The sequence below is a fragment of the Micropterus dolomieu genome, linkage group LG19 (genome assembly GCF_021292245.1).
Source record: "Micropterus dolomieu isolate WLL.071019.BEF.003 ecotype Adirondacks linkage group LG19, ASM2129224v1, whole genome shotgun sequence".
Lineage (NCBI taxonomy): Eukaryota > Metazoa > Chordata > Actinopteri > Centrarchiformes > Centrarchidae > Micropterus > Micropterus dolomieu.
This window is the reverse complement of record NC_060168.1, coordinates 10,766,246-10,779,613: the sequence shown is the minus strand read 5'-3', so window position 1 is coordinate 10,779,613 and position 13,368 is coordinate 10,766,246. Positions and strand designations below refer to the sequence as shown.

Genomic DNA, 13,368 nt, shown 5'->3' with positions numbered 1-13,368 from the left:
TCAGGAGATGTGCTTTATTATTTCTGTGCCTTTCATTCTAAATAAGAAGTGAAGACAGACAAACACATTTTTACAAAGTCATCATTTTACTCCCTAATGAGTATTCTACAAATATCTGCTTGTTTTTAAACTAGATTCTTAAAACTACACAGGACGGTATAAAATGTAGAACTATACAGTGCTATGAACACTACACAGAATAGTATGCATTTCTTTACAAATTAACACTGAAACAATATGAAAATGTTCAGGAATGCTTTGTGAAATAATTAAGACAACGATGGTTGGTCACATTGCCCCTTTGAAAGCAACGGTGAGGCAGGTTATTGAATTAAAAAAATCAGAATTAGCTGCAATGGCTGCTATAACTCCATTATCTGAAAAATATTTAAATGTCTATTTCCATTTTGAGACATCAATCATGAACTCGCTCAAACATAATGTAACCTGGTACTAATCACCATACAATTACAGTGCAACTGGCTCTAACGACAAAAAATATCAAATGTTTATATTTACATAAAACTACATAAGAACCCCTCTTCAGATTGCTCTTATTCTTCAGACTTGGCTGATGGCTCCTTAATCCCATGGGACGTCAAGACCTCAGACAAGCGAGTCAAGTAACTGGAATCTGGGTAACCGTTCCTGAGAGGGACAAAAAGAAGACTGTTTATTTCACATACATGGACCGGTGTGACTTTTAATTCTACAGCTCTGTTAGACAGTCCCACTGGCCTCACCCACCCTGATTTGCCTCCAGATATGCTGGTTTTATGTGGGATACAGTCCCAGATGACCCTGGCCCCTGTCTCTTTGCTCACTGTGAAGGTGAGTCCCTGCCTGAAGGCTTTCTCCAGCCTCGGCAGCAGCTTCCTCGTCTTCTCGCAGTCAGGAAGGAAGGCTTCAAACACCCCTCCTTGAAATGGTTTTCCTGGAAAAGGGTGGCCCTCCTGGTAAGACAGAACGCAAAGACTACAGGTGTAAACAAATTTGTTATTAAAGCTCTATGTGATACCTTAGCACATTAGCGGACAACTGCACAGTAGTTCAGAATCTGCGACAGCAGTCTACTTTACTTTTGATCACATTTGACAGTGTGGTTCCATAACACGGTGGATCGAAACACTTGACAGAACAGTAACTTCCTACTCAACACTACAATATCACAGTGCATTTTCCAGTACTCTATAAATCATAATAGGCTTTTCTGGAGGGTCTTAAGTTAAGCTAAATGCTTGTTGACATTGTGTAGGAGTCAACTACAATACAAAAAAGGGTACCTGTACATAACTGCTCTGTAATAAATGCCTTACACAGAATCTTACCATTTTCTGTGAAGTGATATCAGCAAAAAAACATTAGAAAAACAAATTGATGTTTCACTGAAACTGGTGTACAGTAACCAGTAAAAAGACTTGTGCCCATATCATTAGTCATCTCTTCTAAGATTAAAGATTAATAAGCACACAGTACATTCTGGGAAGGTCTCTATGAGACACAAACATTATCAGTGAAAATGTTTAAAATAAGCCCCTCACCCCTTGGATACCATCAGGAATGCAGTAAGTGATCTTGACAGCATGGTCTTTGTTGTGACCTGGTACGCTGATGTTTAGTTTAGCGTGGTTCATTTTGCCCTGGATGCCCCGTGGTGTCGGCTCTGTCTCATGACAGACTTTGCAGTGCACATGTATGGTGTCCAGGCACTTTGAGCACACGGTAGCCCCACACTTAGTTCTCATCATTCCCTTCTCACTCTTCCCGCACACACAGATGCCTCCCACACCTGAGCTGGATTTCTCTGGGGTGTCCTGGATCTCGGTTTGTCTTTGCTGTATACTGTCCTTTCGGGTAGAATGTGCGGTTCTCTCTTTCTGAAGCTCCATGTCTTTATCGGTACAGGTTGTTGACCCGACACCATTGACATGTCTCGCACTTCTATTATTTCCAATTTTAGAGTGGCTGACAAATGTCTCAGTCTTCTGTCCATCCATCTCCACTGTCACTTTCTCCTTAATGACAGGATTTTTCCTTGCTAAGGGTTGGCTAATAGATCCATTTACAAGCTCATACAAGTCACTTCTATGGTTTGTTCTCCTTTCCTGACTACCACCAGTTCCGTCAGCTTTGCTTGTTTGGCTCTCTAGCATCACCTGAGGATTACTGTAACAGTGCAGACTAGTAGTTTGGTCCTCATTCCTTGTGGATGTGGATGGATTCCAGTTGGAGGTAGAGGGGTAAGAGAAGTCCTGTTGTTCGGGCATTTGGGCTAACTCTCCAGAAAATACCTCCTGCAGTGAAGCACGTACCTGAGAACACAACTGCATTGGACCAAGAAGATATAAACTCCTCTTTAAAATTTGGATGGTAACCTTCTTGAACCGGCTGCGCACCTCAGCGCAACAAGCCTGTAGGGTTTCATCCGCTCTGTCAGTGATACCCAGCTCTGACAAACACAACTCCTGCACAGAAAAGTCTACATTAACTGAATCAACCAGCTTCTGTAAACCTTGCTGACTTAAACTCACTTTGGAAGAGTTTGCCCCTCTTAAGGTGACAGTCAGCTCACCACTACTCTCTGAGCGGTTTTCTTTCACCTGGACATCAGAAGTCAGGTCATCCAACCGGGTGCTGTAGGCTTCTTTAATGTGCTGCCACATCACAATGGAAACTCTAATCTCTGCACTAAAGACTTCCCGCTTGTCTCTCTCTGTATGGGTACTGAAGCTAGAGGACCTGCCCCTAGCTCTGACTGTGGACTTGCTGGAGTCATCTTGACTCTTTTGACCCACAACTTGGGGCTTCTGCTGTGGGGTTCCTGAGAAACTACTGGCTCGCTTCAAGGTGGATCCAGACCCAGCAGGTGGAAGTGGATTTCCTGACAAACTGGACTGAGTTGTGCTAAGGGGGGATGTTAAACTCTTCGGCCGAGTGTCAGTTAAATGTGAGTTCAAGGTTTTATTCTGCATAGAAGCGGCTGAAGGCAAAGCATCTCCACTCTTAAACAAGATGTCCTCTCCAGTGTTTTGGGTTAATGCTCTGGAGACTCTTTCACTAGCAGTGTCTGCTGTTTCTGACAGTACATCATGCCCTAACATTGGCCCAAGGCGTGTTTGTCTACGGGGAGATGAAAGTCCTCGTAAGGTGATTTCAGTTGGTCGACTGCATAATGCAGCCAGCCCTGAATCCTTAAACCGAGCAGCTAGCTTATACCTTCTGGCTCCATCAGCTTTACTCTCATCCTCCTCTGACCTCAGCAGGTGACCTATTCCATCATCGAGAGAATCTACAGTGGAGGAAATGGTGAGGGGGACTCTCTGCTCATCAGCATGAGTTGATGAACCTGAATCATATGAAGGAAATCTGAGACTGGCTACTTCCTCTTTTTTACCCCTCACTTTGCTGTGGTCCAGGAGAAGAAACTGCTTGGCTTCAGATATGTCACTACTGCTCCCAATAATGTAAATATTTTGATCATCTTCATTCATAAGAAGCTTGGGCTGTCTCAGACGCAAGTCCTCCAACGCCTTTTGCAGTCCCCCCCTGGGGGACAGGATACGCTTAGGGAGCTGGGCTCGACGAATCTTGGTCTCATTCTCTTGGTAAAGCCTACTTATTGCCTTTCTTGCCAACCTCAGGCACTCCTTATCTCGACCAGTCTCCCCAACTTCTGTTGCAACCTGCAAAAACAGAGTAGTCAACCCCTGATTTGTCACATCCACCACATCAACACCATACTTTCTAAGGATATCCTGGTATTCATTTTTGCAGTGTTTCTGCAGATACTGGAACATGTCAGCATCCACAATTAATGAGAAGTCCTCCTCTGGCATGGTAGGATGCCCAGGAAGCTGTAGAGCTGCACCCTCTGTCTGGCCAGTATGTTCCCGGCCATTACCACCAGGTGTCAGGTCTCTATGTGAGCCTGAGTTGTACTCATCAGAAGGCCTGCCACCGTGACCCTTCCCTTTTTGTTCTTTTGACTCCTGGATATGAGGCTTCTGTGCTATCTGAACAGACCTGTAGCCACTGGTGGCAGGTTGATCTGAGTCTTTGTTTTCTGCTGATTGTGGGATTCCAGTGTGGCCAAGTAGTTGTGCCAAGGCAGCTTGGACTTTGGAATAGGCACCATGCAATGTGCACAATGTCTCAGTAGCATCGTAGTTTATCTGGATATCAGGGTGGCCCTTCTGAAGGCTTGTCAATGTCTTTATTCCCCCGGGAAGCAGGTTATAGTCGACAGTTGCTGATAAACTTAAGATGACCTATAATGATGGAAGAAGAGAGACAACAAACACTCATGGATTTTACTGTATATTCAGGATATGTTGACGTATTTGCCAACATTCTAGTTAAATATACCTCATTTGGGTCCAGGCGTTCACGGTGCTCAGTTACAATGACTTTATATTTCTTCTCATCCACTTCCAGAATGTGCCCGCTGTGGCGAATAACTCTCTGTGCCACTGTGTGAGAAGGGTCGCCAGAGGGAAATCAATCTCAGTCTGTGCAGCATCCTGACTAAGTGCTTTTACCATTGCCTACTCCACTGACTTGCAAGCCAACATTCCAGCACAGTGTAAATCAATGGTGGCAGAGTTGACGTAGTGCAATACTTTACTAATACTATGCAAATTACTGCAACAACATTTTGGAGCCTTTAGGGTGAAACTTAATTAAGCGTTTGCTGGTGCATCGTGAGACCTGATTGTTAATATAATAATATAGTTAATAATATTTTCACACCAACATGTCTCCATAATAGAATCAATAAATTATTCAGAAAAATCTCTCTCCCATATAATTTATATGCACAGACATACACAGAACCCGACCCTCTACGGACCTCCACTGTCCTCGAAGGTGATGAGGGCAGAGACGGGCGTTGCCTTGACAAACTTGACAGAGGATATTTCCCCTCCTCCATTTTTGGCTCTCAGGAAGTGGATAAAAAGCTTGTCTTTCAGTCTGTCATTCTCAATGTCTGTTGGCAGACCACTCACCCTCACAGTCCTTCCTGGCTCTGCCATCTGCTGGGAGAAACACAATCACTGCTGTAAAGCAATACTCCTAAGAGTAAGCGCAAGACAGTCACACACAAATGTCATGACTCTAAACAAACGGTGAGCGTGTACAGCAACAGCATGGTGACAAAAAGCCAAAACACAACAGCTCTTCATGGATGTGTTAATACAACCATTCAAACCCCAGCCTGCAAATAGAAAGGGAGACATGTTTGATAATATAACACCATCTATTGGGGGTTACTAGGACACTACATCAACATAAATCAAAAACGTCCCTTTCAGGTTCCATTAACAGAGATACTTTTTTTGTTAAAATTCTGAGTAAATAATTGTCAAGCTCAAATTTATTAAGGTGTCTTCTCCAATTCCCCTAAAGCTGTTTTTTTACACTTACATACCTTACACAGGCTATGGCCTTGTATCATAGCTATGGCGACTGATATTTGCTTATCTTAAAGCCTTACCTAATTAGATATTTTCTCTGCATTGCTGAAGAAAACGTGTTGCTTCCGTTTCTTTTAAATCTACAATATAGCCTAGATGTACAGTAAATGTTAAGGTACCGATTGTCCAATCTACATTTTTCTGCTATCGCGTAGGGAACTAACTGACAAAGAATAAATTGCCTCCCAAAACAGCATTTCTTTAGATGTTGCTTTTAGAACACACAACATGTAATTGTAGAGTAAGACTACTATCAATTATGTTGAAACTCTTCTGGTGTAATTTGCAGCCATCCAGCAAGATGTGCGCAAACTGTTGAGTTTTTATCGCAACAGGATGTCAAAAACATGTATGCAGAGGCAAGAAGGAAAGCCACATTGCAGAGCTGGGTGTCAAGGAAGTGAAAAAAAATCAGACAGATCTAAACTGACAATCTGCGTAGCACACTATCGACGGATCTTCTGTTTATACCCAACGCTGTTACGATCTGTCACAAAATATTTTGGATATCTTTAAGATCCTTAATGATTACTGACCTTACATAGGTTTCTCGGCGGTTTCTCGCTATCTTTCACAGACCGTCACACTTTTCAAGCCATCGGAGAAAAGTGAAACTACAACCTATTGTGTCATTTGTCATAAAGGCGCGAGGGGGCGACCAAGTGCTGTGCCATTTCGTATAACAAGTAGCCTTCACACACAGCCTACAGTGTCAGCGCGTGTGCGGGTATGAGCAGCCTACAGGTGTCCCAGCTGATTTCCCTGCAAAACAACCTCTTGGAACAGATCAGTCCTCTTTCCAACAGTGTACAAGTCACAAAGCTGGATTGCAGATCTGGGGTTGAACAAAGTAGCCTATGTTTGCTGAGTTTCCTATATTTTAGCCTACTTCTACTCCACTAGATTTCTGAGGGAAATATTGTATTTTACCCCACTATATTTATTGTTTCAGACAATTGTTTATTTTTCAAAATAAGATTTTACCTAAAATAAAATACATATGATAATAATAAAATACAATGCCTTGTTAAATTTATTTTATTTAATGTTTTTTTGCTTGTGAAAATCCAGTGTTTTCTTGGGGCCCCTTGTCATGTTTCAGATTTAAAACTGCTGGAGGCCCAAAGGGGTAAGTAAAAGTTTCTCACAAATAGAAAAGGTTAGAGAAAAGTAATATGCCTACAAAATTGTATTGCCTAGTTTTTTGTTTTCTTCTCTCCTACACCATTTATCCTCCCTCAACCCCTAAGATATAAGTTTTGATCCTTTGGAGGGGGCCACACCCTAAATTATGAACCATTGGATAAAACTAAGTGAACTTAAAGTAGTTTGTTTAACCTAACTCCACCTCATCCAGCTACAAACAAACATGCTACTTACACATTGTTGCATCAGGAACAATCTGATAATGCCATATATAATAATGAATGCCTTTGGTGTGAGAGACCTGGGTTCAATTCCCCACTGTGACACACCTGTCAATGTGTCCCTGAGCAAGACATTTAACCCCTTGCTCCAGAGGCGTGCAACCTCCAAAACACTTAGCAATTGTAAGTCGCTTTGGATAAAAGCGTCAGCTAAATGAATAAAGGTAATGTAAAGGTAAGCCATAATGGGGGCCATTTTTCTGTGGACTTCTGTACTTTTACCTGAGTAGAATTTTACACTTGTAATGGAGTATCTTATGTTAGTAAGTAAGGAACTGGTGCAATACAATAACAATACCAAATGAAATAATTTAGAATAGTTGATTTGACCCATCTTGACCTTACAAAGAATGTGTGTAATATGACTGAGGTCAGTCTGACAGACAGACCAATTTAATTACAAAGATCAAATAATTTTCTAATTCACATAGTAAGACTACATTAATCACAGTATCTGATATTGCAGTTGTCATAGCACACAGTACACAAAGATACAAAGTACACTGTAAGACATTTCAAGTTAGTTGGAAATACACGTTCACCTGCTGCCTTGAAAATCCAAGATAACTGGAATCAATTTGAAGATTGCCTTTGTTTCAACACACAAATTAAATTTCATAATGTTGATATAACTACAGTGTTCTAGCTGACCCAATGTTGTTGTTTTTTAGTTGATTGAACTTTTTACAGAATGTTTGTTTCAACTTCATACTGTGGTATTAGTTGATTATGTCCATCCCTCAACTTTGACATCCCATCCCTGCACACCTGCCTTTTTATTCCACTGATAACTTACATACCCAAGTTCGATCAACACACATATATCTGACAAAAGTCTCAAATGGTCAACACAATAACTTAATGCAAGTTTAACTTTTGAAAACTCATCCAGTAGAGTTCAAAATCAAAACTTGTCAGAGTTCTTTGAGTTAAAAAGAAGTGGACATACCTAAATGGGGCTGTAATGATTTACAGTGTGGAAGTTATGAACTGCCTCCAGAAAAGTTTATTTATCTTTTCAATCAGTCAATGAAGCTATTAATTAATCCTTCAACTATGTAAAGTCCTTTCAGGCTCTGAAACCAGTAGGTGGCAGTAATGCACTATTACATTGAATACCATCCACATAGAAACAAGCTGTAATAGAAGAGTTCTGTCTTTTGTCCAATCAGAGGCTACGTTGCTACGTGCAGCGCGCAGGCGCCTTGAAGGAGATATTTCATGTGTTGTACGCACGTCGTGTCCGGTGGAGGTCATAGACATCTGAGCGACACTGAGGTGAGTAGTAACATGCGTTACACTTGAGATACATATTGGTACAGCCTAACGTGTGTATAGCAATAATTACAAAGCGAACAGGACATGGTTTTTATATCTTACATATAGATTACATTATATCACAAGTGTTGAGTAACAGTTACGAGCAGCTAGTCTGCACGTCCATCAACGAGAGATAACATGCGTAACAGTTACAGTCATCTGGCGAGCCATTTGGACTTGACCGATTTAAGTTTTATTGCTGTTTTAATATGTCCCAAATTATGTGTATGTAGTATTTTACATGTCGTAAACTCTAAGTTACAGTGCTCGGGTTAGCGGCTTAGCTTGCCACTCATCTCAGTTCATAGCTAGCCGAAAAGCTAATGCTAGCTGCTGAGCTAATTTAGCTAACACCCAAAGCCTTGGCATCTCTCAGCCCAAGGCCAACTATTACTGGATTAGAAGGACTTTCAAAGTGCTGTCACAAACACTCAAATTGTTTACATTGTGTAGCGTTAATGTTGGTGATGTGTAATTGTGTCAACCTCTTGTCTTATTTTCACTGCTAATAGATTGCTGTGATGGCCAAGCTGTTTGAGTCTATTGGGAAGTTGGGGTTGGCCCTCGCCGTTGGTGGAGGTGTTGTGAACTCTGCGCTTTACAATGGTGGGTGCTGCTGGTCATCTGCATACCTAACAACACTTAACGTTGTAATCGCGGAGGTCATTTTCAATCAGTTCACCTAGTTTTTACCGTGATATGAACAATGCACTCATTCAACTCAGTCACTGAGTGATTATTACAGCAGCATCTCCAAAATAGGGTTACAATTAAGTGTAAAAAAAAAAAAAAAAAAAAAAAAAATGACGTTCAGTGTTTCCCAAAGCCCAAGATGAAGTCTTCCAATGTCTTGTTTTCTCCATAACCCAAGATAATCAGTTTACGGTCATAACAAAGTAGAGAAACCAGAAAATATTTATATTTAAGAAGCTAAAGATTTTCAAACCGATTATCAAAATTCTTGGCGATTAATTTAATAGTTGACAACTAATCAAGTATTCGATTAATCCTTGCAGCTCTACTAGCATGTTAAGCATAGTTTATTCATCTAGCTCTTGTGTTGTAATTCAGTTTAGTGTACGATTTACAGCGTTTCTCTTTTTGCTTGTTTTTTTAATTAGTATCGTGTTTCATACTGGTGAATTTGTGTTGTCAAAGTGATGAATGTGTTTTTTAAATTATGTCTGTAATGAACCCGATAGCAGCCATGTAACATCTTGTAGCTCTTTATTAATGTGTCAACGGTTAGGAAAAAAATCTCAACATAACATTTGACTGCTGTAGAACTATACAAACCTGTATGCTGTATACACAAACCTTTTGGCAGAAAGACTAACAATCCTCCTTGCTACAGTTGATGCAGGGCACCGGGCTGTGATATTTGACAGGTTCAGAGGAGTGCAAGATATTGTTGTGGGTGAAGGGACCCACTTCCTCATTCCCTGGGTTCAGAAACCTATCATCTTTGATTGCCGCTCTCGTCCACGCAACGTGCCTGTCATCACAGGCAGCAAAGGTACATCAATTACCTACTGAACTACTGTAATGCTGTCCTCAATTTTTCTCATACACATTCTATCCCTTTTAAAACTCAGTTGGCTGTATGGGCTCTGTGAGGATGCAATTAGCCTTGTGGAAATGCTAATTTCTTTTATAAGAAGAAAAATAAGCTGGCATGGCTAACATCCTAATGTAACAATGCTATATATGTTATTTTGTTTACAAAATGTGCTAACAGTATCTATGAATCTACTAAATTGTACTGTACACATGAGGTTTTAATCTATGAATACAATAATTATTTGTATAATCAGTAAGCGTTCTATTTTCATCATTTACACAGATCTGCAGAATGTAAACATCACATTGCGTATCCTCTTCCGGCCGGTAACCAACCAGCTGCCACGCATCTTCACTAGTATTGGTGAGGACTATGATGAGAGGGTGCTGCCATCAATCACCACAGAGGTCTTGAAGGCTGTAGTGGTGAGTCTCAGTCAAAAAGAGTGGTTGCAAATAAGCAGATGAATGTTTTTGTTATGAGTCAGCTGATAAACGGACTCATAAGCCACTGTGTGTGTTTCTATTTCACAGGCTCGATTTGATGCTGGTGAGCTCATCACCCAGAGAGAGCTTGTGTCTCGGCAGGTCAGTGAGGACCTAACAGAAAGAGCCTCCACCTTCGGCCTCATCTTGGATGATGTTTCACTGGTATGAAGCTGCCGGCACATATTGCAACAATGTCCATGTTATTTTTGCAGTTGGGTTGTAACTTAACAACTGTTTGTCTTCTTGCAGACACACTTGACCTTTGGCAAAGAATTCACAGAGGCTGTTGAGATGAAGCAGGTGGCCCAGCAGGAGGCTGAGAGGGCCCGTTTCATTGTAGAAAAGGTATCATTTTTAACACACAGGTCATCCCAATACTACTTCAGAAACATTGTATGGTGTGTCTATAGAGTGCCTAAGTCCGTCCCTAACCCAACCCAAAACCAGAGTTTTTCCTGTTAGCTTAAGCGCCGGATGACCTAACGATTTCAACCACCAAGTTACCCACAGGTGGCGGGTGCTACTTTCATTCCCTGTGTGATACTAAAGTTTCTGTAGTGTCAGCTTCTCTCAAGCTTAAGGCCATTGTACAACAACAAGTCAAGCTATGCGTAACGTGCAAAGTTGATGCTTCCTCTGCAGACTGGTTTACTCTCGTGTGTCATGTGACCAAAGCGTAAGCGCAGCCTTTGTGATTAGAAAACTTGCTTTATCATATCACGATAATATCGCAAATGCAATTAATCGTTGAGCCCTACTCTGAAATACACGCATATTTGTCAAAATAGTTTGGTCCATCAAGAAAGTTGCAGTGTGTCGTCAACAGTAGAGTAACATTTACTTTAGTGTGAAACCACTTAATGAGCTGCATCTCTGGTATCGCACAATATACGTCACCAACATGTTAATGCTGTGATTCTAGCTAATGTCGATTGCTTGCTTGCAACTAGCTAGATAACTTTTCCATGTTCCATGCACAAATGTATCTCACCTGAGATTCTCTGGCCCTTTTCATTACATCATCTACACATGTAAGTTCTTTGACATTAGCTTCATTGGTCATTGGGAGAAAAGGTAATGATAGTTTTATGAGAAACTGCGACTTTCGTGACTCAACAAATGAGTTGTCTCTCGCCACTGAGTGCGTATATATTTTTTCCAAAATAAGGTCCTATGTTTGTCCACCAGAGGGGGATGGCTTAGGCTCTCTATAGGGAGAAAAGATGGAAAGTTGAATTGCAATAATTGTGAATTAAGGTAACTCACAAAATCTTTTCATCCTTTAAGGCAGAGCAACAGAAGCAGGCGGCGATCATTTCAGCCGAGGGAGATTCCCAGGCTGCCTTGCTCATTGCCAACTCCCTGATGGAGGCTGGTGATGGTCTGGTAGAGCTACGTAAGCTTGAGGCAGCCGAGGATATCGCTTTTCAGCTCTCCCGCTCCCGCAACGTCACTTACCTGCCCTCAGGACAGGGCACATTGCTCCAGTTGCCCCAGTGATAACATCTCACCTCATGTCTACCCCACTTACTGTCACTAGCCCATTACAAGGGCCATGGAAGGGGAGGTTGGAGGATTCAATAAAGGACTCCCAGCTTCACACATTCCTCCCACTCTTTCTCTAGCCAACTCTGGACTGGGCTCTGCTGTTGACAGCATGGTGGGAGACAAAGTGAGAGATCTGTGATGGATACATTAAGTGAGGAAGTGGAGGGTAGCGCATACACACACATTTTTTATATATATATATATATATATATATATATATATATATAAATAAATAAAATTAGTACTTTGTTTTGAAAAGAATTGACGAAGTAAATTCTCTTAAGATTTGTCTTTGCTGCATTGTTTGAGATTCAGAGCACTGCATGTGTGGAAAGCAAGGGAGTGACATCAGGAGAAAACAGTTTGTGATTCCTGTATAAGATAAGTGATTGATAAATGCCATTATCTGTTATTGTGCTGGAAAGTTATATCAAATTGTGTGAATAACTAAATTCAAATCTGTAATGAAAGGCTCTTCTTTTGATTCACAGACATAACTGACTCAAAGATTTATTCATTTGACTTAATGTCTTTGTGTGTTCTGACTTGAATGGATTAAATGTATGAAATATTTGCTTTATAGCAAATAACGTCATCATGAATATTAGTGCCACCACCAGTCAGTTGGAATGTGCCTGTCGGATAGTACAGTGGTCGCTGTGTCTTTAGTTTGTGTGGAGAAAGTGTGAGCCCCTTGTTTCAGAAATGGTCCAACTTAATAAAATTGTCTTTCTACCTCTTAGTGGTCAAACTTGTTCAAGGCCTCAGATGGGAACTTACAGCATTTTCTCTTGACTGTAATGATAATAGTCACCACAGGAGGGTGTATCACAATTATGTCTGCTTTTAAAAAAAAAATGTAGAAGATGAACCTTCAGTTGCACTGTTCATTGTTGCTTTCAGAATCAGAAATAGTTTATTGATCCTGAGGGGAAATTCTTGTGTCACATTGGCACACATTGCACATCAAGGCATAAAGGAATAGAAATAATAGATGTTGGTAGGTAGAGAAATATATAAATATAAAAGGAGTATGGATATGTACAATATTTACATTGACAGAATTGGAATGAACAGTAGTCTTAAGGCAATCTTAACAATTGCACTATTATGTTGTTTCAAAATGAATATCAGTTTTGACCTGATTTGTGTGCTTTTGATGACACAGGCTAAGTTTAAGGTATCGAGTGATATTTTTATAAAACAGGCTATTTGTAAAGAAATTGAAACTTCTATTCATCTAATGGATTTTAAACAATTCATTCTGATATATAGTTGAAGATGAAATCAATTATTTTTAGAAGTCATTAATTCATGATTAATTTTACTGCATTTAGAGGTTTTATATTCAACATCAAATTTAAACCCCTTGTCCTATACAGTGTCACTGATGTTATTTACCATTTAAGATAACTGAAATATCGAATTTAGCCAATTTCCTGGGAGTTGGCATCGAAAATAAATGAGAAACACAAAACTTAATTGGGAGCTTTCCCTGTCCAGACCAAATATCTTACTGTTAAAATTAAATAATTAAAGAGTAAGAGTTT

General features: G+C 40.5%; 2 protein-coding genes across 2 annotated transcripts; one reads left to right on the top strand and one right to left on the bottom strand.

Moving 5' to 3' along the window:
• si:busm1-163l24.3 lies at positions 1-6,036 on the bottom strand. Its single transcript, XM_046031486.1, has 6 exons — positions 6,016-6,036; positions 4,850-5,033; positions 4,366-4,469; positions 1,542-4,268; positions 748-953; positions 1-648 (listed from the first exon to the last, which is right to left on the bottom strand). Exons 2-6 carry the CDS (start codon positions 5,031-5,033, stop codon positions 555-557), a joined length of 3,315 nt encoding a protein of 1,104 aa, XP_045887442.1. The 5' UTR covers positions 6,016-6,036; the 3' UTR covers positions 1-554.
• Positions 6,037-8,107: 2,071 nt separating this feature from the next.
• Positions 8,108-12,553, top strand: phb (prohibitin). The gene is made up of 7 exons (XM_046031508.1): positions 8,108-8,179; positions 8,734-8,827; positions 9,576-9,737; positions 10,065-10,207; positions 10,316-10,432; positions 10,520-10,615; positions 11,558-12,553. Exons 1-7 carry the CDS (start codon positions 8,123-8,125, stop codon positions 11,768-11,770), a joined length of 882 nt encoding a protein of 293 aa, XP_045887464.1. The 5' UTR covers positions 8,108-8,122; the 3' UTR covers positions 11,771-12,553.
• Positions 12,554-13,368: the final 815 nt, after the last annotated feature.